Source organism: Symphodus melops, assembly GCF_947650265.1.
Source record: "Symphodus melops genome assembly, chromosome: 1".
NCBI classification, from domain to species: Eukaryota; Metazoa; Chordata; class Actinopteri; order Labriformes; family Labridae; genus Symphodus; species Symphodus melops.
Genome location: NC_136691.1, coordinates 53,070,973 through 53,097,917, shown reverse-complemented (window position 1 = coordinate 53,097,917; position 26,945 = coordinate 53,070,973). Strand labels below are relative to the sequence as shown.

The 26,945-nt window shown below is 40.3% G+C and overlaps 1 protein-coding gene across 4 annotated transcripts; it reads right to left on the bottom strand.

The window, feature by feature from the left end:
- egflam (EGF-like, fibronectin type III and laminin G domains) lies at window positions 1–26,945 on the bottom strand. Of its 4 annotated transcripts, none has more exons than XM_079344263.1 (25): window positions 26,833–26,945; window positions 20,621–20,730; window positions 18,271–18,357; window positions 17,255–17,281; window positions 16,580–16,697; window positions 16,334–16,469; window positions 14,200–14,366; window positions 9,582–9,694; window positions 9,196–9,443; window positions 8,274–8,461; window positions 8,088–8,188; window positions 7,905–8,005; window positions 7,297–7,441; window positions 6,953–7,142; window positions 6,593–6,718; window positions 5,937–6,180; window positions 5,724–5,835; window positions 4,846–4,962; window positions 4,448–4,628; window positions 3,973–3,996; window positions 3,706–3,784; window positions 3,420–3,563; window positions 2,823–2,906; window positions 2,344–2,447; window positions 1–2,228 (listed from the first exon to the last, which is right to left on the bottom strand). In XM_079344263.1, exons 2-25 carry the CDS (start codon window positions 20,657–20,659, stop codon window positions 2,077–2,079), a joined length of 3,027 nt encoding a protein of 1,008 aa, XP_079200389.1. In that variant the 5' UTR covers window positions 20,660–20,730; window positions 26,833–26,945; the 3' UTR covers window positions 1–2,076. The 4 variants fall into 4 exon arrangements, with proteins under 4 accessions (XP_079200389.1, XP_079200386.1, XP_079200387.1 ...); XM_079344260.1 differs by lacking the exon at window positions 26,833–26,945 and adding an exon at window positions 25,746–26,337; XM_079344261.1 differs by lacking the exon at window positions 26,833–26,945 and adding an exon at window positions 25,746–26,337 and having other exon boundaries at window positions 8,274–8,458.

Sequence of the window (26,945 nt, the reverse complement as noted above, 5' to 3'; positions counted from 1 at the left end):
TAGTTTTAGTAAGTTATTTAATCAGTACGCTAGTCAGCATGGTATTGCAAGAGTTCACTAAAAAAGGAAATGCATGCAGGTTTTGCAGATCAAATCTTGTGTTATTTAACTCAACATATATCTATTTCAATGGGACATTCCTTCAGACCTGAAAAGATTAGATTGTCTACAGTTTACCCTTCATCACCTAAAGATAGAACGGGAATTATTTTTGCAGACAATTTTAACATAAAGTAGAATATTAAGGCTCGAGTAGTCATATGTTTTGGGATGTGCACACTCAGCCGTGGTGGTTCCTGCCTGCTTGGTTTAACACCTGACAAAGTTGGCAACATAAAGTGTAACCTCTGAATAGAAACAGATGCTATACCAACATTGTCCTACAGTCTACTGTTAACAGCAATCCAACAAACACGATTCATCAGATGCACACAGTCAACATGTGTTACATTTTTCATACAGTGGACGACAAATCGATCCAGACATTCAGTGATAAGATCATATTCTATCACATTCAACAAAGACATGTTGTACTCAATTGGATGCAACTGACTTGAGAGGTGTTACACACTTGACAATGTAAACATAGATTTAAGAAAGTTGGTATTTAAGTACAAGAATTCAGCTCAAATTTTAAATGAGTGCAATGATTTAATTGGCTTAAATTTTCAATGAAATGTTTGGGGAGAGCAACATAAAAGGTCACATATTATTTTCCATTTCAACCAGTTTAAATAAGTCTCAGAGGACTCAAAGTGAGTGTGAAGTTTCTTGTTCTAACTCCACTCTGATCCTGTATTTGATCATGTCTCTATTTCAGCCCTGCTCAGCACAGGCTGTTTCTGTGTCTGTAGCTTTAAATGCAAATGAGCGGTGTCTGGCCACACCCCTCACTGGAAGGGCTTAGCTGGCTTGGGCTTTTTACAGTGGAAATGTGGACTCAAAGGGCAGAGTAAACACCTGGGGGGTATTACTGCCATTTGTGATGTCATAAAGGAAATGTTTCCCATTTCATTTTTAGGGTGGTTTTAGACAGATTGTGACAGTGTTCAATGTGTTAAAAAAGTGACCCTTACAAATTAAACGTGGAAAAATCAAATGGAGTAGAGAGATAACACTTGCAGAATGTTCATTTTGAGATTAAAGTTTTAAAGCTCTCCATCCAATTTTGGACTGACACTGTTAAAAAAGAAAAACCTTCACTTTTCTCAAAAACAAAAGCACAAAGCATTCTGAGTTGCAGTCAGCTGTATGGTGGTTTGTAAGATAACAGATTGTCACGCATGATGTCTCCAGGATTTGATCTGCTTCTCCGTGTCAAACACCAGACCTTCATGTGACTGGGGGGGGGGGGGGGGGGGGGGGGGTGTAAACTAAGAGAAGGTAAAAAGAAGCAAATATCATATGCTGCTGGCATTTCAACCTTAAGAGCAACAATTTAGAAATTTGAAAAAAAAAAAACACTTAAAAAATTGAATCTACAGACTGACTGGTAGCACATCACGAACAACAATAAAAAAAACCTACATAAATAAAAAAAACAATTCTTCTAGGGCCAAAACCAAACCCTCTACAAAGACATGGATCTGTGCTAGCTGCATCTAGGTCAGGTTCATGAAAAACTTGTGAGAGCTGTTGATCCCTCGGATTGCTTGGTTCTTCCGGCAATCAAATACGGATTTAAGGTAGAAAAATAAAGATTCGATTGAAATCATCCCCTGAAAACAAATGTCCTTCAAAAGGTTTTTCAAAGACTCTCATTTCCCATAATGCTTAGCTTTTTTGTTGGCCTTTACAGACTGCTTGTGCTTTGTGATATCCTCCATTTGTTTCGTTTCCTGTTTTTCATGTGTCAACACATTTTTTTCCAAGCAATGCAACAAGTCATCAATGTTAGAATAAAACTTACAGCTTGGTAGGCTGGAGTTGTCTTAAGAACGCTGCTCAGAGTCCTGAATTAAGAGATCAAAATGTGTTTTCGGTTTTTACTCATTAGGCGCTGCTGAGTCACTTTCATATCAGCTGGTTTGCGTTCACTCCCCTTAAAGACGGGCTTTGTTGTGTTGGAGCCATTCTTTAAACGGAGCAGGTGTTGATGTTCTTGCCGTCAGCAGCGTCCTCCACCAGAGCTAAGTGATAATCTGTGGAGAGAGTGAAGTGGGACACGCAGCCCACCAACCCCCCGACGTACTGTCTGTTTGTGTGGAGCGCTATCTCTTTCATGCCACCTTCAGGGACAGGAAATAAAATAAGCAGATGTAAGAGTCAGAGACTAGAAGTGCAGACATTAAGCGTATGCTTTAATCAGGATTTAAGAGATTATGAGTTGTGAGCTCCACTTACCAACATATAAAGGTCCGTTAATATTGAGTTGTCTCATCTTTCCAAGTGAGCGGCCTGTTTTTGCTCCATAGTCGTCCACTGTCAGCTTCCCGGACTGGCCATCCCTGGAGACAAATATTTCAATGATGAACTTCATTCACTTTAGAAGACCTGTTTACGGCCCTTAAGGTAATAAAGAATTTTAGTTTTAATCCCAAATGGGCTGAAAGCCAGTAAAAAGAAATTAAAGCTTTTGTTTTTTAAATGACCTATTTAACGTGGCCTCCAATGGAGATTTTTTAGTTTTTGCAAAAAATTGTCTAAGTCTAGTGGACACTCAAGGAACTGAAATATTCTGCACTTCCACATTGGCTTCATTTTACCAGAAGTTTCCGTTGTGTTTATAGATTGTTTTGCCACTCATAGTGGACAATACAGACTGAAATGTTGAAACTGTGATGTTTAACTTGTAGTGTGTCAAAGAGAGTTTGAGAGCTTACCTCACAGCTTTCACCCTGTGCCACTTCCCGTCACTAAAGGTCCCGTTAACTGCAATGTCAGCTGCACCACTGCCCAGGTTGTAACTAGAACAATATGGAAACATTAGCCAGGAGTTCAGCAAGTTACACAGAAGCAGTGTGTTGTTTATATATATATATATAGCTAGAGAGAGAGAGAGAGAGAGAGAGAGAGAGAGAGAGAGAGAGAGAGAGAGAGAGAGAGAGAGAGAGAGAGAGAGAGAGAGAGAGAGAGAGAGAGAGAGAGAGAGAGAGAGAGAGAGAGAGAGAGAGAGAGAGAGAGAGAGAGAGAGAGAGAGAGAGAGAGAGAGAGAGAGAGAGAGAGAGAGAGAGAGAGTTTGATAATATTTCTGCTTTTCGTAGTTCTGCTTCTCCGTAGTTGCTGAATCCTCTCCACCATGCGTTGGCACCGACTTCGCCATCAATTTCATGCAAGTCTTAATTTTTTTTTTGCATGTTTGAAATTCTATTATTTTGCCATTTAACCAAATTGGGCTTTTATTTTGAAATGTTGTACTGTCTTATTCTTAAAAATAAACTGCTTTCACCGGTATCCAAATGAAGTTTAGTATATAATACCTAAAGATCAGAGCCCCATCCTGAAGCCCTATGGACAGGAAGTCACTGTTAGGCCTCATTGGACTGTCTCCTCGCCATAGCAACAGGCCGTCTTTGGCTGTGCTCTTAAATCTCATGAACAGGTTGGTCCTTGAGCCAGACACCCTGAAAAAAACAAGTGACAAACTGAGTCGCTGAATTTACATTTCAAGCCAAATCTACTAAATCTACTAAAACAAAAAGGCTTGCTGTGATGGAAACACACATAAAACACTTCTAACTGAATAAATGATGAAAAAAAACTAACCTTTTCAGGATATCTCTGTTGTCATACGTCAGGTAACTTCTGCCAATGAACTGAGGGATCTCAATGGCTTCAGTCACAGCTGAGTGAAGAAAAGACTGTATTTATACCATGTCACCACTAGGTGGCAGCATCAGCATGACTCATGATGGAGACTAAACTGGAGGACAAACTAAGTCTGTGAGGACGACTATATGAGGAGGGTGAACATGTGTTTTTAAAGGAAATGTAAGATAAATATTATTCTGAATTCATAGAATCAAAACTTACTGTTCAAACAGTAATTCCCACACTCTGTTCAGCGAAAGCGTTCAAAAACAGAGAAGGCAAAGATAGGCTTAAAGGATTAGCTTGTCCAATATATCAACTGATGTAAAAATTACATGATAACAGCAGAAAAATACATATTTAATCCCTGAGGAGGAAACGTTATGCATCATGGTTAAAGGCATAATAATATACAGACATTCATTCATTTTGTTACAATGCTCTTCTTTTTTTTTTTTATTTAACTAAATGCACAACTCATTTATTCATTTATTGTTTATCTGTTTTATTTTGCTAAATACATTTAAATCATACTCAAAAGAAAATGTAGGGTTGATACCGAATTTTAAACTTATATATGATACTAGCAAAAATCCGAAGACACCATTTCCTGTTCAAAACCACAGACACAAAAAGCCCTGTGCACCCAACAGGATCTGCACATCTGTAAAAAACCTTGAATAAAATACAAACTGACCTTTCTGGCAGTGCCGCCCGTCATACCCTAGGGGGCAGTCACACTCATAAGTGTCCCACTTAGGTCTGCAGGTCCCTCCATTGGCACAGGGACTTTCCACACATGGGTGCTCCGAGTTCCCTACATTAATGCCACCAGCGGAGCCGGTAGTTATCGGGATGGTTCGGTCATTGAGGATCAGCTGGAGAGATGAAACATCCGACAGATACAAGACGGAAGAAAGAGCAAGAGGAGAACTTCAATAATCCACCAAACATTTCACACCAATTTGTTGTTATAAAGCTGTATTTGTTGTAAGCACATAAGACTTAATATCTTTTTTTTCACAAAGAGATTCATAAGCAATCATCTAAATGAAACCATGTTCAAATGATGGGTGATATGGATCATTTTCTAACCTTCTGAATAACTCCAGTGAAGGGTTGTTTGACTCCTGCTGTCCTCTTGGTTTGATCATATTCTGGTACTCCACCGATATACAGAGGTGAACTGCAGTTGATCTGAGTGAAAGCTCCCTGAAGAATAAACAGAAAACATGTTTAAACGTTTTAACTATTCAACAAGTTATATATTGTTGTTATATAAATGGCATCAAGCTGTTCAGACTGAAATCCGAATTATTTTTTTTAACACTAACAGATACTGATTCTTAAAATCACCTTTTTTAAAATTGTCTTTCATGGGGCTTTCACACTTTCAGAAAACTCTTAAAAAACTCATTTGATTTTCAGGAGGAGCTGTATGTGTGAACGCAAACTGACTCTTTTGTTTTCACTCTGTAGATTCCACCACCAGCTATCTATCAATACAATAAGAAAAGATGACTTTAGGCTGGAGTTCTCTCTGCTACTTCCCCCTGCACTCCAGGGGGAAAATCTCTATCTCCCGGAGGAGAGGAGAGTTTCTCCTTTTTTCCGCAAGAAGTCAGTGTGAGATGACGTGTGAACGCAGCAGAATATTATTCTGAGAATTCACCTCGAGACAATGAGAGGGGGGAGTAACGTTTATATTCTGTGACTGGAGTCAGTGCATACAAGGTATGAACGCAACCGCTACGACCTCTGGGCACGTGATATTCTGTTCAGCATTATGTTCTTCGCTCTTTTGTTGATGTTGTGATTCTGTTGCACTACAAATAGTATAGATGGCAAATATTGTTATTATAGCACCATATAGGGGAGTCGGTTGCTACATCCGCTAATTCCAGGGATAGTCTCCCGCTGTGAGACGTGTATGGTTCCACTGGTCAAACGTCACACAGCACAGCTCTAGTCACCTCAGCGATTCCTTCTATTGGCCTCTGGTTGTCCACCTGAAGGATCCCGCTCTTTGCAGTGCGAGACACCCTCAGCTCATGCCACGAGTTCAGGCTGATCTGCTCCTCACTCCTGCAACGAACATCAACGCATATGTTCTAATATGAAGGCTGGAACATAATCATCAAAAAGGTTACAGAAAAAGACAGAAAATTATTATTTCTATTTTATACCTTATTATAGCTCCTCCAGAGCCACAGTCAAATCTGAACTCAACGTATCGATCCACCAGGTTGATCGCCAAGAAGTCTCCGCTGCCTGCGTCATCGCTGTACAGCAGAGTCCCGTCGGCCGTTGAAGGTCGAAATGTCAGCTCAAACTCCATAAAGGAGAGATAACTCTGAGAGGACTGAGGCCACGGGATGACGGCATACGAAAACACCGTCTCATTGAAGAGAGGTGAGGACAGAGAGAAACCTAAAACGTTAAAGTGGAGACATGAGGATCGAGAAGCTTCAAGACGATGAAGAGGTGGAGGTTGTTGAGAGAAGAGCGTAGTGAAGAGAAGAAGCGGGGAGAAAGAGAGTTATATTGCCCTAAAAGCTTGGCCGACGTGCTTTCAATCCCACTACCTTTGTAAAAGAAATAATCATCTTCTTTCAAACCAATTTTCCGTCATGTGTTGCTCTCAATGGTTCAGCAATTACCTTTAAAGGTCCGCGTGACAATCTATGACAGCCATCAGGTAAGACGGAAACACAAAGAGATTTGACTCTTTGCTCTCATAGTGATCCAAACCTCCTTTAGTAAACAAGGAAAAAGTGGTTCTTCTTTTATGAAGGTGCAAGAAAAAAAAAAAAGAAAAAAAGAAAGGAAAATGGAGACTCACTCTCTTCACAAAGAGCTCCTCTGAATCCGAGCGGGCACAGGCAGATGTAGCTGTCAGCACGGTTTGCAAAGCAGACTCCGCCGTTAGCGCAGCTGACCTGGTCGCACACACTGTCGCTGCACTCACCTGGGACAAACGGGACAAGACGTGACAGGATGCATCATGTATGTAGGCTATATCATTAACTCAATATTGTTGTGTTTAAGGGCTTGTTCAGTTCAAATTCAAACAACGACATTTATCCCTCTTGGCTTGCAGCAGCTTGTACATAGAAAACTTAAATAAAGACACATAGATATACAGACAGCACTATAGCACTCATTACACAAACACACGTTCTCGTACAGTACGCTCCCTCACCTATGTCAGCTCCGCTCAGAGCTCTGCCCAGAGGCCACGGTCTGATGTCTGTGGCCTTGTTGTTGATGGTCAGACTCTGAATGCAGCCCTCAAATCCACGATTTGTCCCCGTCGCCCTGACCAGCCAATAAGCACTCGGGGTTCCCCCAAGGTAGAGCGGGGTGCGGAAAGTGATCTTCGTATACTGACCCTGAAACAGTGAGCAGAAGAAAATGAGACTGAAAAAATAAACCCTTAAAAAGGCTCTTGTCTCCTCATTGTAAGTGTTTGTAAAAAGTCAAAAGCACAACCCCCTCATCTCTTCTGTTCCAAAAATAATGGGCTGTGATCTGAGACCTTGTTACCTGTGAGCGTCCTGATATCGGCGTGTCGTTGTCCATTCGCAGCCAGCCGCTCATGCCGTCTCTGAACATGGTGACTGTGTGCCACTGCCCGGGAACTACGGGACTCTCACTGATAATCTGAGCTGCTCCTGTGCCACAGTTAAACCTGGAAACCGTGCAACAAAGGTCCAGTTGTTACATAAAGGTTATTGACAGGAAAACCTCTCCTAAATGAATACATCCTAATAACTTTAAAGGTTCATCGAAGTAAGGATGTTAAAACGTGTTTTTCCACACTTTCTTCATCCTGTCTGATGAGTTCTCGCCCCTCCGCTGCTGGTCTGCGTCCATTCATTCAGTAACATTGTTCTGTACACTTGTGTATGAAGTCCATTACAGCAGTTGGCAGTATGCACAGAGTTGTTTGCAAGTCCGCCAAAAAGCAAAAAAGAAGAAGATGTGAGGCAAGTTCCTCTTAGCCCCTTTCATTTTTTCAATTTAGTGCTCAGATGAGGAAAGGTTGAAGACCCATACTTTAGATACATAAAGTAAAAAAACATGAGGCTGCAAACCAAACATGAAAGTGTACTTTTTTGTGTTTTGCCGAGTGGTGACTCTGTTTTCTTTACCTGTAGTGCAGCTTGCCTCGTACCAGAGCCAGAGAGGTAAAGTCTCCTCTGCCGTGTTCGTTCTCTCCACAGTAAAGCAACAAGCCGTCCTCAGACTCTGCCTGTACCACACAGAAACTGTCACAAACTCTTTACACTTTTAAAAGACATAAAATCCCTGGATAAAATGAAACACTCGGTTACCTTGAACTCCAAGGTGATCTGAAACGTCTGGTAAGAGTTCTTCAAGGGCTCAAACGTCATGTGAGAGTAGCCGTAGAACCTGGGAAAGTTTACTGGTATCACTGCAGAAGAACAAAGGATCAAATCATGATAGGATTGTAAAAGTTGGGAGTGCTAAATAAACGTATAAAACTACACCCGTCTCACCCTCAGAGCATGTGTCCCCTCGGCGTCCCAGGTTACAGTGGCAGCGTGAGCCTCCGTTGTCAAAATCGCTGAGACAGAAGCTGTCAGGGGGGCACACCGTGTCATCACAGGTCAGGTCGTACACCCGGGGTACCTCACCTCTCCAGGGGGACATGGTGGGCGGGGTCGTGGTGGGGGGCAAAGTGCTACTAAGATGGATGGATGAGACAGAAAAAGATAAAAAGTGGGGGAAAAAAGTGTTTTTGCTGTGCAAAGTTGGTGGTTTAATAACTCTTAGTTTTCATTTGTAAATCAAATTTTCATCCTGATATATTGCATTATCAGTTCTGTCCTGAGTTTCAGTAAGCAACATGAACATCCGCTATGGAAAACACATGAATGTTGCCAAGCAACCCGCTTCAGAGTCGCTCAGATTGGCTAGTTAGATGACTGCTAACCCTGATTGGTTGTTTAATTCAGATCTGATGCATTTTTTAACAAAAAAAGACTACATGCAAACGAGAGAGCTCACAGATCAGACACAATTTAACTAAAACAACAGTTTCATTTCATTTTGTGTTTCGAACATACTGTGGCTTTAAGAAGATATTTTTGGTCATGCTGTCTAACCTGCTGTATGGCAGGACCAAAATGGGAGCTTAAATTTATGTGACAATTCACTGCTCCTGTCACCATTATTATAAAAAATAAATAAGTGGAGGAGCTTTAAAAGGAAAAGTATGTTTCACAGAAAAAGAAGGAAGTCAGAAGAGACAGAAATGTGTTCAGAAAAGAGCGAGAGAAACAGCCAAGATGGGAAAAAACCTTCTGAAATGTCTTGAAACCTGCAAATGTTCAACTATCACAAGAAAAGACATAGCTTCCGGGATACATCTTAGTAATGGAAACAGATAGATGAGTGTTTTTAAGGTACACGTCTTGCCTGGTGGTGGTGGTTGGTGGGGCAGTGGTGGTGATGATGGTCGTACTGGGCTCTAAGGTTGTGGAGAAAATCAGATCTGAGAAGTCTGGGATTAAAGGCGAGGTGGTGGTCGGAGCTGGAGGTGCAGTTAGATTAGGCGGAGCGATGGTGTTCATCCGGTAAACGACGTTCCGACCAGGCGGCGAACCAGAACGCGATCGCAGCTGTGACTTCCTGTTGTCCTGATTGATACCTGGGAAGGGCTTTAACTAGAAAGGAGAGAAAATCAGCGATAGAGAACCAACCATAAACGTGATACGTTAGGTTTCACATTTGGACTTCTTTTCTTTCCACTAATGTGTTCAGCTGTAAAATATGATTACACCTGATCATGTGTTATAACTCACTTCTTCAATAAAGATGTCGTAATCAGAGTCATCGACGTCAAAGATGTCATCGTCTTTGTTCCTCGAGTCTGTGAAGTAACGCCCGTAGTCTCCACTGCTGACCTCAGACGCTCCTGTGCAGAAACAGTTTGTCACCAAATGTTTTTATTTTGATCAGATGATTTATAAAAACATGATGAGGGGAAAGGGAAATGTTTAAAGTGATTTAAAAAGTGATTTAAATGATTCAATAAAAGCAGTAGTATGAACAGGGGTGGATCCAGAAGGCCAATCCTGAAATCTGACAATAAAATCCTGATTTGTCAAATGCCTCTTCACAGGCTTGACTTACATTAATTTTTATTCAGAGGATGCTAATGCTAGCAGCTTTCTTTACATTGCAATGCGGCATCAAAAGAATTAGAATAAGAAGATTAAAAAGGAAGAATGTGCAACATTTCACACATGTACCCACGTGTATTTTGATCATGGTCGTGTCAATTTATGTGCAATTTGAAGCTATGTGCGAACATTAGCCTGCAAACAAAACGGTGCCGGCCACAGGGGGTTGCAGCTCGAGCAAAGGACAATGTCGTTCACTGCTTGCTCTTAAAGGAGCTTAATTATAGTGCTGGAGGTGCTGTAAGAGAGCAGAGGCTTTAGTGAGGCGGAAGTGTCTCCAAACAGCGGTCTACTTTGGTTTTAATGCAGGTCGTCAAGGGCAACATCTTCTGGATCAAAAAGTTACACATTTTTACTTTAATGTTTCCACTTTGTTCTGTTTTTTTTTTTTGTTTTTTTTTACAGTAACAAATCAGGAAGTAAACGTTTCAGATGCTTTAATGTTATTTAAGGCAGACATGATTAATGATTTATATAGGGACATAAGGTACATAAAAGCTATTCATTTGTGCATTAATCAGTGCCCCAGATGGGCCACCCCATTCAGGAAGTCTGGATCTAAATGTCTTATCAAATCATCAGACAAAAAGAAGCCAATGGAGCACCACAAATATAGCATTTCGTTCAAATTTCATTTTCTCATTTAATCTGTTTATGAAATCAATACTTAACAATGAGCTGAGGGCCAACATGGTATGTAGGAATCTTTGCAATGATGAAAATCCATGTCTCCATTATGAGATCCTCAAGTGGCCAAATTGGTTTTGTGATTAATGTTCTTCTGCTGAATTCAATTTTAGATGGGGTTTTTTTTTTCTACTTTAAGAGTAGCTGTGTCAGTCTTGATTTTCATCTTATGTTTTGCATTATCAAAATGACGAGGGATTACAAGGTACTAGAAAAACAAAGACGATGATGAAAGTCGCCCAAACACAAACAGGAGCGTTGCAGTCACATGATGTTTGCACACGTGGACAGATTGATGATGAGTGGCTGACTTTTATTTGATGGCTGTGCTGTGGTCATGATAATAACATCTCAGTGACGATGCATTGATGACGACAGGACACAAACATTAAGTTGTAGTAACCTGATAGCCTGAACCCAGGTCGCCGCACCACATACTGAAACGTGCGTCCTCGATACAGAAGGGCAGCTCAGGAGAACCAGGGACAAAACCAGAATATAAATACTATTAACAAAGCAGGGAAACAATATCATTGATCACTCCTGTAACTGTGGCTGGAAATACTTGACGTGTTTCAGTGCTGATGTTTAACACATTTTAACTAGTTGAGGTGCTGATAACTGTGAGACGTCTTAAAGGGATATTTTTTTTTTTCTTTTGGTTAAAGTGGGATTGTGAACGTGTTAACACTAAGTTTATTTTCCACAGGAGATGCCTGTGGAAAATAAACCAGTGGAAGTGCCAGCATTGACGTTAAAGGATACAGCTCTTCTGATTGGGTTGTTTGAACAATTTAATTTACCTAACTTTGAGGAAAAAAGCAAGTTAAAAAAAACTCACAACAACGTTGGGGTAAAAGTAGGGCTGTATTAAAAAATGTCTCAACGCTTCACTTTCCGCTAACAAGCCACTTCCCTTTAGCACTGCTTTGGTCCAGCTCATATAGTGTGTCATCAGCAGAGCAAGTAAGGCATAAGAGGACTCAATGTTCAGTAGGATAAACAATGACAATAGAAGAGCAAATATATAAACAGGAATTCTCCTTCACAGTAGTAAATACAGCTCTGGTGGTTCATCAGATTGATACCTCGTGGCGAACATTGGTTGAAGTTTTTACAGGCTTAATACTGCTATACAGATGACAGATTTTCTTTAGTCCTTTTTCAGAGTTGTGTTGAGTTATTAATTTCTGTCAGGAACTAATGACAATTTTAACCAAAATGTTAAAATGTCTCTGGAGGAAATAACCAACTGTGCATTTCAGATATGAATCACTGGATTTTCACAGCTCTCCATAATGGAACAGCACATTTAAGTATGTTATTTACACTGTATACAGTCTTCACTAGTTTATGCATTTTAAATAGTTCTTTATTAAGATTGAGATGTCATGTTAAATTCAATTCTGGAGGGTTTTTTTTTTTATCCTTCTGTGGTTTTAAATGCTTTGATGACCTGTTGATGTAACGCCACACAGTTTTGGAACATTTATCTACAGATTTTTCAATTGCAATCATCATGAGTATGTTGCAAATTTTGATTTCAAAAAAAGAAATGAAAAGTGAGAATAAGGATGTAAAAAAAGAAGAAGAAGAAGAAGAAAATACATTGAATGTTCTTTGAGGCCCTCCTGTACCATTGACTCTCTTTAACTTCATATAAGCTTACGAAACAACATCCCCTTTCTTTTGTCTCCTCATCATGCCGCATCCTTGTCTAGAAAACCAAATACTGAAAACTCACAACAAATTTGAAATGTTCTCAAAAATATTAGAGAATTTGTATGGCTATAAATCTATTAAATAAACCAATTATCTAATTTAAACTCACTATAAAACCTGAATGAATGTTAAGATTGTAAGTGGTCATTAGCCTAATAACATTAAGTCCTGACTACTGAGTGCTGCTGGCATTTAAGGAGGGGGGAAGCCCAAAAAAGCCCTCAGCCAACTAATCTTCTGTTGTGTAACAATCCCCCTCAAACGTTACCAGCTGCTTTAAACACACACACACACACACGAACGCACACACACCTACACACACACAGGAACTGTCACAGAGAGAGCAACAAGAAAAGTATGTCAGTCAGTCAAGCCCATCCCTGCTGTTCACTCAAGCAGCGGTGCATTGTGTGAGAGCGTGTGTGTGTATGTATGTGTGTGTGCATCGATCAGGGGTGTGCATGGGCAGAGAAGGGGTCTGGCATCCCGTCCTTAATCCTGTCTGATGAGACTGGGACATAACCGGCTTTTATCCCCTGCTAAGAAACCACGCGTCTCTATCTCTTCGATTCTGTCCGTCTGTCTGTGCGTGTTTGTGCGTGTGCACGCATGTGTGTGTGTCTCTAACAGGCTCATCGTTATCTTGTCTCATGTTACTTTCATTAACATTGTTCTTCTATCTTATATTATCTCTCTCGCTGTCTTTCCACCTCGGTCTCTGTCTAGCAGGATTTAGAACTCTTTTAATCTGCAGTATTTACAACAGTTTGACAGCTAGCATGGCGTACGCCTCCTATCCACACATGGCTTTCTACAGTCTGCAGCAGTGTGGCCTGCTGGTCAGAGGAAAACAATCTGGTTAATGTGATTGAGTCTACATTTTTCATTTCAGTAGTCACAGATAATCATTATACTACAGCATCCTTTGCACAAGCATCCAAGCAAAAACATAATACACACAAGTCTGCAGGGAAATTGGCTAAATATCTCTAAATGTCATGGTCCCTGATCCATTAAGACATGAGTACATCTGCATGTATGTGTATGTAATTCTGCCACACACCTGTGTGAACGCATGTGTGTTTGTGTGCTTTAATATCAGTAAGTCCTGACTGTTCCCCTCCCCCACATGCAACCAGCAGCAGACTGCTTTGAAAATAATAAAGTAAATGACTCTGTTGTGCTACATCTCCATCATCCATCACCCACTGACACACTAATATATTACAACCCGTCCTACATTCAAGCAAATGCTGAAAGAGGTAACGCTGAGAATATGGGAAATAAGAGAAATGAATTGTAAATATTTCTTTTCTTTTTACTGTAAGAAGACATGATCTTCACATAATGACTTGAGAACATTTCGCGAGCACCCAAAAGAACACAAATGAATGCAAACTTGGGTGGTCTTAGGGATGTTAAAAAAAAATCACAAGATTTCAAAAAATAGATAAACATATGCTCAATCTCTATAACCCAAAACTTTCATCCTAAATACATTTCAGTTGATCTTGCAGGGGTGAAATAAAAATAAATCATTGCAGTTCAGTTGTATAAAACGTGGAAAAGATGACATCTTCTATAATTGGAAGCTTTAAAATGAAACCTTTAAGTATCATTTTCATCAAGTGCAGTTGGTCAGAGCAAATGTTGTACTGGTAACTTCTGTTATAGAAAAAAGAGTTAGCATAGTTTGGTTCTGTGTGGGTGTGTAGAGTAAACAAAACTGAAAAAGATTTTGAAATATGGTTGGAAACCAGACTAACAAAGGGGGGACTGAGGTGGATCTGTGCTGGCCATCCCATCACACAGGAACGTTCGCTCTTACCCAGAGTGCGCACAGGGCTGTTGATGTTGCTGGGTGGGCTCGCTCCGTGCACATTGACAGCCCTGACGATGAACTGGTACTCTGTCTCCGGTAATAACCCCTTCAAAACCATGGAGTTAGTCTCAATGGGCTCACGAATGTAGGTCCACTCTGTGTCCATTTCTGGCCTGGAAAAAAATAAAAAACACAAAAAGATCTCTCTTTGTTTTCTGATCATACTGTTTCTAAAATCATGGCACACTTAACCAAACAATGGTGAAAATCAATAGTCTCAGAACGACTGCTTTGACAGTAATGGCCTGTTTTTTTTGTTTTTTGTGTGTGTGTAAACTGTGACGTTATCTTTCCAATGATTGTCCTCCTGCTGCTGGGTGTATACAAGAAATTTCACAGCACAATATCAAGAGATATCGGCACTGAATAATAAAAATCACAAACTGTAGTTTAAACAAAAAAGAAGCCATTGATTGAGACGTTTTTCTTTTTCATTGTCCAGCTATTTTTGACGCCATCGTAGTCTTAAGAAATCATTTTCTGCTTTAATCATGGCATTGGTTTGAAAGATAACATTAAAGTCAAAAAACTAAATAATGAACTCCTGAACTTTATTTTCCCTTCTATCATCTCCAGCTGCCGATGCCTAGCGCCTGGAGCTATCTGTTGAATGGGGTCATCTTCATCACCACTCAATGTCTCTCTTCAGCGAGGCCTCTTTTGATGTGAGCTGAGGAAGATTTGCCTCTTCGATGGCCCTTTTGTGTGCAGAATGCCCCCGCATGCAAAAACAGACACTGCTTCACGTCTGCTCCGTCGCAGTAAATGACAGTTTGTCTGCCGTCGTCTCGCTCTCTCTTTTCCGTCTGACTCTCTTCGCTCAGTCGCAGAGTGTTAACTTTGCATCATGAAGGGCATCATTTCTCAGTTTCCTTTTATAGCTTAACAACTTTTTTTTTTGTTATTTGAACAATTATAATGGGGGATATTTTTACATACTATTTGCCGTTTGCTTGAGCGTGTCTGGCAAATCATCAGAGGACTGCCGACCAATTATTTCTGACCTCAAATTCCTTGACTTTGCAGCCTGAGGACTCGTCTAGACAATAGAGAATCTCTAATAATGTGTTTTTCTGTGTATGTGTGTGTGTGTGTGTGTGTGTGTGTGTGTGTGTGTGTGTGTGTGTGTGAGCGTTGTAAGGCCGGACACGACAAGACAGATAATCATTCCTTTTTGTGTCTAAGCAGACAGAACTAGAGATATATAAGGCAGACCAGCAAACAGCGTCAGAATTGTCAGTGTATGAGAGAGATGTGTGTTCAGTGTGACTGTGATGTGGTGATAAGTGGAGGCTGAGGGTCTGATTATAGAGGCTGAATCTGCAGATTCCCTTTAATGCACACATTTGAAAGCTCACAAATAACTCTTTAAAATGTACTTTGATGCTTCTTCGTTGTCATTTTATGTCATTACGCCAAAAAAGTCGCTTCAACATTTTGTGCTCAAACTGCAAGACTCTTACCCGGCCACGTTTTTAAGAGCACACATCTCCTTGTGAGTGCCAGGATTCCACTTTTACTTCCCTTTTAATGGGAAAAGAGTTGAAAAGCCTTTTAGATGCTGCATCTGAATGCTAAGGTCACATTTACGCCTCAACTAGTTTTGGAAATTTCCATCTTCTTCAAGTCAGCATGCTAAACTAGGTTATCCAGCTCCAGACATGTAAACAAGGGAGCGTCACTGATCTACTTATCTAGATCTATTCTTTTTTTCTTGATAAGTGTGTTTCTTGTATAAATGTTTCATAGGCTGCAATGTTGGGTCTTAAATTCTACACCACTTGTACATCATTTGTTAAATGTTCTTGTTTTTTTTTTTTAAGTTCTGTATCTTTAAAAACCCCGATACGGAGACTAATTTGTGCTTAACGATAAATGATTTGCACCACAAAAAAAACAATAGAAATGATCCTTATAGAACATCCTGTCTTATCCCATCACACCCACCACTGTTTTCACCTGCTCTCTCCCGTCAGGATGTTTCCACTTTAAGTTGCTTTTCTGAAGTTTCTATTCGTGCTGCTTTCATGTGTGTGTGAGAAGTGTGCATGCATTAGTGTATTGATCCCAAATAACTGACCTGATGTAAGCCACCAGGAAGTGAAGGACAGGTGAGCTTCCTTCACTTTCGCCTTGCTGCCATGACAACGCGAGCTCCGTGTCAGACACAGCCATGACAACAGGCTGAGTGGGGGGTGATGGGGGCATGCACATGTCTATTGAGACAGAGAGAAAAGGAGTTAAATAATACATTTTGTGACAAAACCACAGCATAAATGTCACCGTCAGCTATAAAAATAGATTCCTACTACTCACATATTCTTACCATGTGAAGCAGTGCCGATGTCTCTGGCCATGCTGGGTCTGCCCTCCCCTGCCCAACCATACGCTCCAACACTGACTCTGTACTTAGTGTTCACCTTCAGGTTTCCAATGTGCACATCCTGGAGGCGTGGCATGTAGAGATAAATATGTTAAATTAAGATGTACTTTATTAATCCCGTGAGGAGAAACTACATTTTACACTGTTGTTGAACATGTCACATACACATACTGAAGGCAGAAATACACACACGCACAAACAGGAGCCTATGGTTGTGCACTGAGGGGGCTGCACACAGCGAGCGCTCTTGAGCTGGAGCACATGACAGGCCGACTTGCGGCTGAGAAATCTGGTCACTCTAGTGGAATCTAAAACTATATTAAAAGACCACAAATTTAAATCAATCCGCATGTTTCTATGTTAATATCTCTGCACTGGACACTTGACTTGACTTTTAATGTGTCAGTATGATCTTGTGTGTATTGGCCATGCATCTACTTTGAGTTTTGCTGTCTGTTGCCTCAATGTTTTTATTTCTATTTCCACTGATGTACCCCGGTCTCTCTTGAAAAATAGATTTTAAAAAACTCAATGAGACTACCTGGTAAAATGAAGGTAAAATTAAAAATTAAAAAAAAAACATTGGCAATCATTTTAAGTGGAAATAAGGATACTCACAAAGCTTGCTTGTCCGTCAAATTGCCCCTGTGAGGAGAAACAAGCAAAGATATCAATAAATGGTTGAGTCCAACACTGTGCATGGTCGGGTGCAAACTACAGGTTAACTTATGATACGACACAATATGATACTAAAATATAGAATATGATATGCAATACCTTGCCCACAATAATGCTATAATCCCAATATAGGTTAGCTGTTTAACATACAAAGCCCCTATAAGATAAAGTGCAGGGTTAATGTATTTATTTACGGATCACATTTCAATGTGATCCGTCTATTTCACCTCCTCTCCCCTAACTCTTTTTACTTCTGTCCAACATTATCTCGCTGTCAACGTCTTGTTCTTCTTTATCTTGCTGTTAACATCTTCTTTGGACAACTATCTTCTGTTATATGATTCATGTCAAAAAGACCACCATGAGGAGTCATGAAGTGGTGACGATGCATCAATTTGACTCCAGCGATTGGATCATTTTATCACACTATTGACGACAACCACACATAACCTGGTGCACACGTTCCTGTCATTTATTTGCAAAACATGTCTTTTACATCCTGTCATTGATTTAGTTTTTTCATTTTTAAATATATTGCTTCATGTTGATTTTCTTTTCTTTTCCCTGGGTTTTGATGAGTGTTACTTTTCTTGATAATCCACCCATCCCTTATCACAGACGGGCCCAATCAGTCGATCGCAATCGACAAGTAGGCTGTGGACTGATTCTCAGTCGATCACGAGGTGTTTAGTCACTATAAAAAACAGAAACCATGAAATCTGCCTTCCCACCAATAACAATAAAGCAAACTTTGCAAACAGATCAGGTCCTGTGCAAAATGTTCCTCACGGGCTTGGGCTCATAGTCTGTATGGTGGCTGTGCAACTTTGATCAAAATCAAGGCCCAATTGAGCAGATTTTTTTTTTTTAATGCAGGAATTACAAGTCCGTCAGATTGTAAAATTAGTCAAATCAAACTAGAATAAAACAAATGGAGACAAAGTCGGTGTTCTCACAGTGGTCAGCATGTCCAAGCTGAGGGGAACCTCCATCATGGACGATGCACCCATAGGACGGCCATTCTTCATCTCTGTGTAGAAGACCTGAAAAAACAAACCCTGAGTTAAAGAGAGAGACATATACTAACGACAAATCCACTCAGACATCCATTCATATGAAAAAATTTGTTATTCTGTCTGTTTGAGGAGGAATCAACAGCATTTCCAAAGTTCTCGCTTTGATATGGATCCATTAATGTCATGTTCATCATGTTGGACTGGAGGACCCATTTTTAAAAGCTTTTCAGCTCTTATGTGATTAAGACATGACAGTAAAAATTAAACACTGCATTATGTGGCGGAAATGCAATGAGGAAACAGGATTATGCATGAACATCCCAAGTGATTGGCCAAATGAACGCACAACGTTTATCTGTGAGTGGTGGGGAAGCTAGGTAGCCGAGTAATCCTCTTAGTGCAGACATATGGTCAGAAGCAGAGCACACAGAGTCATACTGATCCACACTGTGTTAATGGCTAACTCAAAACAAACATGAGAGGGGAGGGAAAGGAAAGAGGAAAGGAGGGATGGAAGGAAGGAAGGAAGGAATAAAGCATAGAAATTTATGTCAGAAATTAAAATGTTTAATTTAGTGTTCAGTCCACTTGCCGTTGCAACAACAATGCACAGTGCATTACACGGAGTAATACAGTTCGTATATCCCTTAATTAGGGTCCATTATTTCCAACAAAGCTGCATCTCCTAATACCTGAAGCAAGCTTACCTAAGTAAAGATTTGTGGCCACGTCTTTCAGAGTTATATTGCCCCTGAAAGCAATAGATTTGGAAGTGAAGGCTTCTGACATAATAAAGCAGAAAATATCAAAAATATCAATCTAGCCCTCAAGGCCATCCTGCTGGACAGTGGATTTGACAGGCACTTTAGCAGCAGGAGAGAGGTGGGGCCACCCACACCAGGGGCTTTCAAGGGGAAATGTGCATCCCTGTGAGGGAAATTTGATTTATGACATATTTGAGGATTTGTTTTTTCTTATTTTTTTTTTATGTTAGGTTGAAAAACTCATAAAAAGGCATGGGTGTGTTTTGATGTTTTGTTTGTGCAGCTTCACAGTTTCTTCTCCCCTTGATTTTGGACAGTTTAATGAGTTGGTGCTGCCTCAGATTTTCTGAGCATGGTACTTAAGAAGAAAGCTATCACTAACAAATAGCAGGAAAACCAACAAAAACAACTGTGTTGCAAAGGTCAATTGAGTGAATTTTATGGAGCATTTCATTGGATCTCTCTCATAAAGAACATGTTACAAGTGTCAATACTAATAAAGTTTGAATTCAGAAAATTCTGGCATCTCACGAATCGGGTGCTTTTAAACTTTATTCGACAACAAACATTTAAAAGATGTTAAAAAAAAATACACATCTATTGTGTTATCTTGATTTAAACTTTTTTGAAGTCAAGAAAAACATTTATAGAACTAAAATCATATTGAGTCACATTTCTGAAATTCACACTAACAAACACCAAGGTAATGTTTTCAGGGGTTGATTAACTCTTGCACACATAAGCCTCAATTAGACCCAAACTGGTCGAGGCATTCTGATCATGACGTGCTTTGACCCAAAACTCAAACAACATAAATGAGTAGAAGACAACTGGGAAGAAAACAAGACAAAGATATTAAAGGCACAGTATGTAAATTCAGCCACCAGGGGGCTCTCTATCAAAACAAAAACAAAAGATGACATTGATGCTGTCAGGGAATCACGTTGAGTTGACTGTATAGTCAAGACTAATGGTCAAAACATCCCAGAGGAAGAAAGTGTGTTTACAGACGAGCTTGTGTGTCCAGGTATAATTGACATGATGTTTTTATCACAGCAGCACAGATACAGCAACAGTACAGCAGCTTTCAGTAGCAGTTTCTGCTTCCTTATGTGATGTAACATTTTGTGTTTCCATGGTAACCATAAACATGTGTGGGTCACGGCTCATACTCAAAATATATCAAATAGGTTGAGTACTTTTTTTTTTAAATTAATGATAATCTTTGGTGTAAAAATTCAACATATTACACCTTCAACTGGTGGTGGAGTGCGTACAAACAGCACAGAGCCACACAGCAGACCCAGCCATACGTCAGTGAATACCTCGATTCTCCTCCGGTTCTTCTTCATGCTGAGCAGACAGTAGTACGAATAAAGGGCTAAATTGAGCTGCAATCGTAGCTGGACTTAACTGTGCATGTAAACTGACTAATATGATTGACAGCTAACAAATAGAGATCGCAGTGAAAAGGAACAGATACTGCGGTACCTGTATTACTAATGTCAAATCACAGTGTGTAATACCTTGTATCCAGTGATGGTGCTAACATGTCGTCGGGGCATCTTCCATCGTACACTGAAGGCGGTGCAGTTAAGCGTCTCCAGCTGGATGTCTAATGGTGGACTCAGACGGTCTGGTTTATAAAAACACAGAAAGACATGAGTGAGGTGAAAACAGACACGATGTACAAAAGAAAGAACCACTGAAACTGTGATAAACCAACGTGTAAGAGTTTTTATTTTATACATAATATTGAAAAAAAAATGGTATGGTTTATGTCGGCGTGTTTTAGCGTTTCACAATTTTGTGATCAGAATTAAATATTGAACTTAGGGGAAAGCATTTTAGAATCTTTCAGCTCATTATTTTGATTTAGTTTCTTTTCATCACTAATCTCAGCAGAAGCAGGGCGCTGTTGTATTCTCTCAACACAATGTCAGGACATCGGATAGCCAAGAGGTTATAATGCATGCACAGAGGCCCTCGTTGCAGAATCTGTATGTTATCCACCAATCTCTCCTCCCTTTCCTGTGTCTCTTCAGCTTTCCTATCAAATGAGACTAAATAAACCTAAACATTTACTTAAAAAAGACAAGTAATTGTTGGCACCAAACAGCTTGAAAGACCTCAGATTGAGAGAGTAAGCAATGACATTAGGTCAAATAAAGTCTGAAAAAACTTTGTTTGTGCAACTATTTGAAAATGGTTATCAGTGCATTCTTGCTTGTTGTTCCTAACACCTCTTCATGGGCCTCAAATATGTAAACAGAGGTTTGGAGATTTAAAATCCCACAATCTCCTCTTTGAGAAGATTAGCCTTTTTGGAAAAAAAGAAAAATCAAAGTAGAAGTTGCACAATAAAAAAACATGCCTATTATTTATAATTGTTTTGTCAATGGTTCCATGAATCTGAAGAAATAAAGGTGTGTTGCAGTATTTTCTGAAAAGTCAAAGATCTGCACATCAACCAGCCTTATTGTACCTTAGCCTCTCTGAAGGTCGTAATGAGGACCATTTGAAATGTAACCTGTAGCTTGATGAGGTGTTCTGTAATATTGTCTGACTTTGACGTATTGTCATTATTTTCACGCTCTGAGTTATTCAGTCCTGGGTGCTTCTGTGACTCTTCAAAGGATTGTAATTGCTCATGCAGGGTCTAGCTGTGGGCCGAAAACACTTCAGAAGCCTCTTAAAAGAAGAAAGACGTAGATGGAGCTGTGGAGGTGTAGATCATCTTCACCCCTGATGACCTGCTGGATGTGCATCACCTGGTTTTAATGGAGCGATAAGAGCAGACGAGCACTCTCGCAACCTCAAAGTCATACACTCTGTGTTGGATCGTTTGCACAAAATATTGAGGACTTGTACATCTTGACCATCCAAAAGCTGTTCAACAAAAATATACATTCGTTCCCAATGAGGTATGTATATATATATATATATACATATCCCTTTCCTCTAAAGACTTCTCCCTGTTCTTTCATCTGAGAGGGGGATTCAATATGTCAGCTGAATTCCCTCACATTTGAATCTCAAACGAGAAGGTGAGCAAAATCACCAGAGAGAGAGAGAGAGATGTTTAAATCTTCAACTTGCAGGAAATTATAACTGTGCTTTGTGTTTAAAGATACATTTGACAAAACTGTTCAAACAAATGCATAACAAAGACAAAATACAAAGTTTAAGTAACAGGGGAATAAGCAAGCAGAGAATGCATGACTACAGTTACAAAGAGTTACACTCACGAGGACACAGTATGGGCAGCAGGAACGTGAGGAATACGAAGGAGAAATCCTTCCCTTCACCTTATTCCATCTTAAAGGTGACATTATGAAAAATCCACTTTTAGTGTTTTTGAACATATATATTTTGTATTATGATGAAGTGTCTATTGACCCACAAAATGTCCAACAAACTCATCCAGCTGTTTGTGTGTGTGGTCTCCATAAGTATTACAGCACAGAGAAAAATGATCCATGTCAAATTTGCTCTCCTTGTGACATCACAGTGGGATTCTTGTATTAAAAAAAACAAAAAAATCCCATCCTCTCCCTTGGTATCTCCACCCATTGATGCAACACCCAGCCTACAGGACCGTGGTTCACGTTCTGGTCTCTACAGCTTTTTTCTTGATTGGTAAAGCTATATTGATTATTAGGCTTCAAAGCACCTTATTAGAAACCGTTGGGTGACATCACTGAGACTATGTCCATGTTTTATACAGTCTAACAGACGTTTCAAAGAGGAGAGACTGTGGTTTAGTCATGTTTAACCAACATTCAAGGCTGATATCTTCAAAAGGTGTCGGGATCAATAAAGTATCTATCTATCTATAGCGACATGCGTCAGTAGGTGTCCGCAGTTAAGACTTGATCCTGTGGCTCGAAGAACAAGGATCCATTGTGGTCATATAGGAACATGTGTTTGAGTACACTGGGGTCTTATGGTGTGAAGGACCCTTTCGAGCACTTCACACTCCAACAATGATTGGAACAGGTGAGGTCAGGAAAGGGAAAAAGGCCCAGGATGCACACAGGAGACCACTTTTTTTTCATACCTATGCACCCTCATGCTCCCCTTAAAAGAGAACAGGCTTTAACAGCTGCAGAGGCTCACTCAGTGCAATTCATGGAAAACACACAGACCTTTCCTGGGTCCATCACTCTGCTCAACATAGCTGGGTTTGACGTTTTTTTTATGTCAGTGCCATAAAAGAAAGACTTTCTTCTCTGCCATTGAGAAAGTTGATGACAGATGTCCCGCCCTGTCTTGAATTTGATTGGTCAGTGAGTGAGGGACACAAATGTTCCAAAAGTTGAACTTCTTTCGTATGAGAGAAGCGCAAGCGAGAAAGAAAATAGCTTGGACGCTAAAAGCGCTGAAAACGCTGACCTGAACTTTAAAGAATAATTGCTACAAAGCTCAATGTGTCAGTTTCACAAAAGGGGTTCAGATATGACATCATCTCAACTGATGGCCAATCATGAAGTGGTCAATGCTGAAATGGTCTGAGTCCTTTGTGAACAGACCAGCTGCTTTATCCCTGTGCGGTTCCACATCTTGACTGTCAGAGTCAGTCGTGTCGAAGTGCTGCTCTCTCTGCATATGAGTCATCCAACAGTGAACGACCAATAAGACACATGCTGTTTATCTGCTCGTCAGCGGGGCTCAGAGGATAATAACACAAAAACATCCGAATATCAAACTGTGAAATCTCAACTCTGAAAAAAAACCATCCATCATACTGGTTTCTTTTTTCATTGTCTTTTACGAATCAACACATTCTGTATGACATGATAAAGACAGTTATTATAAAAGCATGATTTTCATAACAAGTGGTTTTGATTTAAACCAACCAAACTTGTGTATAAGGGGAATCAATAAGTGCTCATATAAATAATTCAACAGCTTTAGTAAATCAGGCATGAAGCTGTCAAATCCCTGTAAAAAAAAGGAAGACCACCTTGAGGCAAGACATCATTCACAGCACCAGCTCCACACTGATGAGATTCTCCTGGACATCAGACCCTGCTGATATTCACCCCTCCCTCTGAATAAAGCCTGAAAGACCTCAAAACAAACAAAGAAAATCAAGCGCAAATGTCAGCGGCAATCATGACAGGGGAACTAAAGCTGCCCTCACTTTGACAGTCCTGTCCGTGGTGAGTGTTTCTGAACTGACAGACAGATGTAACAGCCAGAGCGCTGTGGCCTGTGGCTCCGACAGAGCGAGGGAGGAGAGACGACGGACGGATAGAGAGACTGACGGGGGGGTGGAATAAGAGAAAGAGGAGCCGTTAGAGCACTTCACTTCAGTTACTTCAGTCAGTCAGACTTGGACAGAATTAGTGTTCAGAGTGGCAGGATATGACAGACAGACAGACAGACAGACAGAGAGAGAGACAGAGAGAGAGAGAGAGAGAGAGAGAGAGAGAGAGAGAGAGAGAGAGAGAGAGAGTGTAGACAAAGCGGAGGTGAAGAAATCAGTATCCAAGAACTTCATTTTCTTCATACATCTTTCTTCCAATCCGTTTGAACTTTTTTTGGTAATGTTTGATATATAAAGTGAATGGGTAGGCTTTCAACGATGAAAGTGATCTCAAGACAAACAGCAGCCTGATAAAAGATCATTAAAATCACCAAACAGACACTCTGACGTAAAAATGAGGACAATTAAAAGTAAAAATTAAGTAAGATGTCATCGATGAAGCCTTAAAATGTTGTAATATCATAAGTTTAGTTCACTGATAAAAATCAATAAAGAATAAATATGATACACTGACGTAAAATAACTACAATTTAAAGTCTTGAGGTCCAAGATCAGATTTCTAAATCTCCCAAAAGGTCAACGTTCTTTAATTTCAAGCGAATCTAAGTGAAGTAATGTGTGAAAATTATTGATCTGAATCATGTTTTGAAAGCTTCTAAACTGGCGGGTCAGGTCGAGCAGTGGGTCCTGGCCCCACAAGCTTGTGAAGCCTGAGAAAAAGAATTCAAAAATCCTTACGGTCTTTTTTTAAAACATATTTGTTTGAGTCTGGCTCTTTGTTCTGTCACATTAGTTGAACTGTCTGAGGTCCAAACTGCACCACGTTTCATTCAACAAATCTCATTGGTTAAAAGATGTCAGAAATGTGGGTCACCATTTCTCTCTTTCTATAGGAGTTGGTGGTGGGTCCTCCTGCATGAGGCTGGATCAGGTGAGAACATCTGTTTTAAGCAAATGTTTAAAGCACAGTTACTCTGACTATTCAAGTCAAGCAGTTCTGGTTAAAATACTAAAAGATCTCAGGAAGAGGAATGGGTCGAGGCAACATGTCACTCAGGATGCATTGTTGTAGAAACATCACTTTGGTGCTAAATGATTGAGGTGTAAGATGAGCAATCTCCAACAATTCCCTATATTTCTGTCTAAATGAAGACAGATTAAACACAAGGACATTCCCAGGTTCTTTCATTTAATTTGAACTTTGACTTCTTATTTTATTAAAATAGTTCAAACTGAAATGTGACGTGACAAAGTTTGACAGCAGGCTTTATGAAACTGCTGTAATCAAACAAATGGAAAGATTAGCAAACATGAAGGCTGCCTTCATATAAAGCATTATTGTTTCATTATTATTATTACTACTGTTAAAATGTACTCACCAGATCTGCGAGCGTTTGATCTTCTTGCACAAAGACAAACGCTGGCTGTGCATATTGCGAACAGAAGTAGGTATAAAAGACTCCTTTCTTTACATGTAGACTCCATGTCAGCTTCTGGTCCAAAGTTTAAATCGGTCAAATGTTCATCTTATTACACGTTAAACAAGCATGTAACTGATGTAAATGTTCCGTTAGCTGATGGAAGTCTTCTCTGGTAAGAAGTCGAGTTTTTTTTATCCAAATGTGGGCTCAAAAGCCATCCAAAGAGGGGCAGAATCTGCCCAAGAGGAGAGGGCAGCTCCGATTCGACACTGATAAGATTACAGTCTGTAAAAGATCAGTGGGTTGGACACAGGACGTGCGGATACAGAAACACTGAGCCTCGACAAGCGCGCGAACGAACAGTGGAGTGGGCTGCTCGGGCAATGTACGCGTAATGCGCAGCGACTAAGACCACTGACTGGTGGACACAGTCATTTTTACGCACGAATATCGCTTAAGTGTCACGCTTCGGCCCGCGTCTCAGACAGCAGATGAGATGGAGAGCGGAGTGCAGGAACGTGGAGCCATTTAGGGCTAAGAGGATAATGAGCTTCTAATCCGCGCACTGGACACAGATGGAGAGCGTGTCTTGACGCACAAGCAGTGGCGCAACAGACACTCCGTACAACTGCACTGTGTGTGTGTGTGTGTGTGTGTGTGTGTGTGTGTGTGTGTGTGTGTGTGTGTGTGTGTGTGTGTGTGTGTGTGTGTGTGTGTGTGTGTGTGTGTGTGTGTGTGTGTGCGTGTGTGTGTGTGTGTGTGTCAATAAACAAAAAAAGGGGCGGGGTCAAAACAATACAGTAGATCCGTTATTAATGTCTCAAAGAAAGAATTGGACAGTAACAGCCCAGCTGATGAGAAGACTCATCATATACTGAATGGATGCAAACAGGAAGGAAGGCAGGAAGGAGACAAAGACAGAAAAAAAACAGGAGAGGAGACAGAAAATAAATAAATATAGAAAGGAAGAAATAAAGTAAAGAAAGACAAGAGGGACAGATGGAGAAATACATAATCATAAAAATCGTGTTTTTGGTTTACTCACTGTTACGCTGCCAAGTTCCCTGCTGTTAGTGTTTCCCGTTTGTATTTTCTTAACTATGCCCATGTCTTGTCTTTCTCCTCCCTTTGCCTGGTTTCCCTCCATGTTGATTGCCC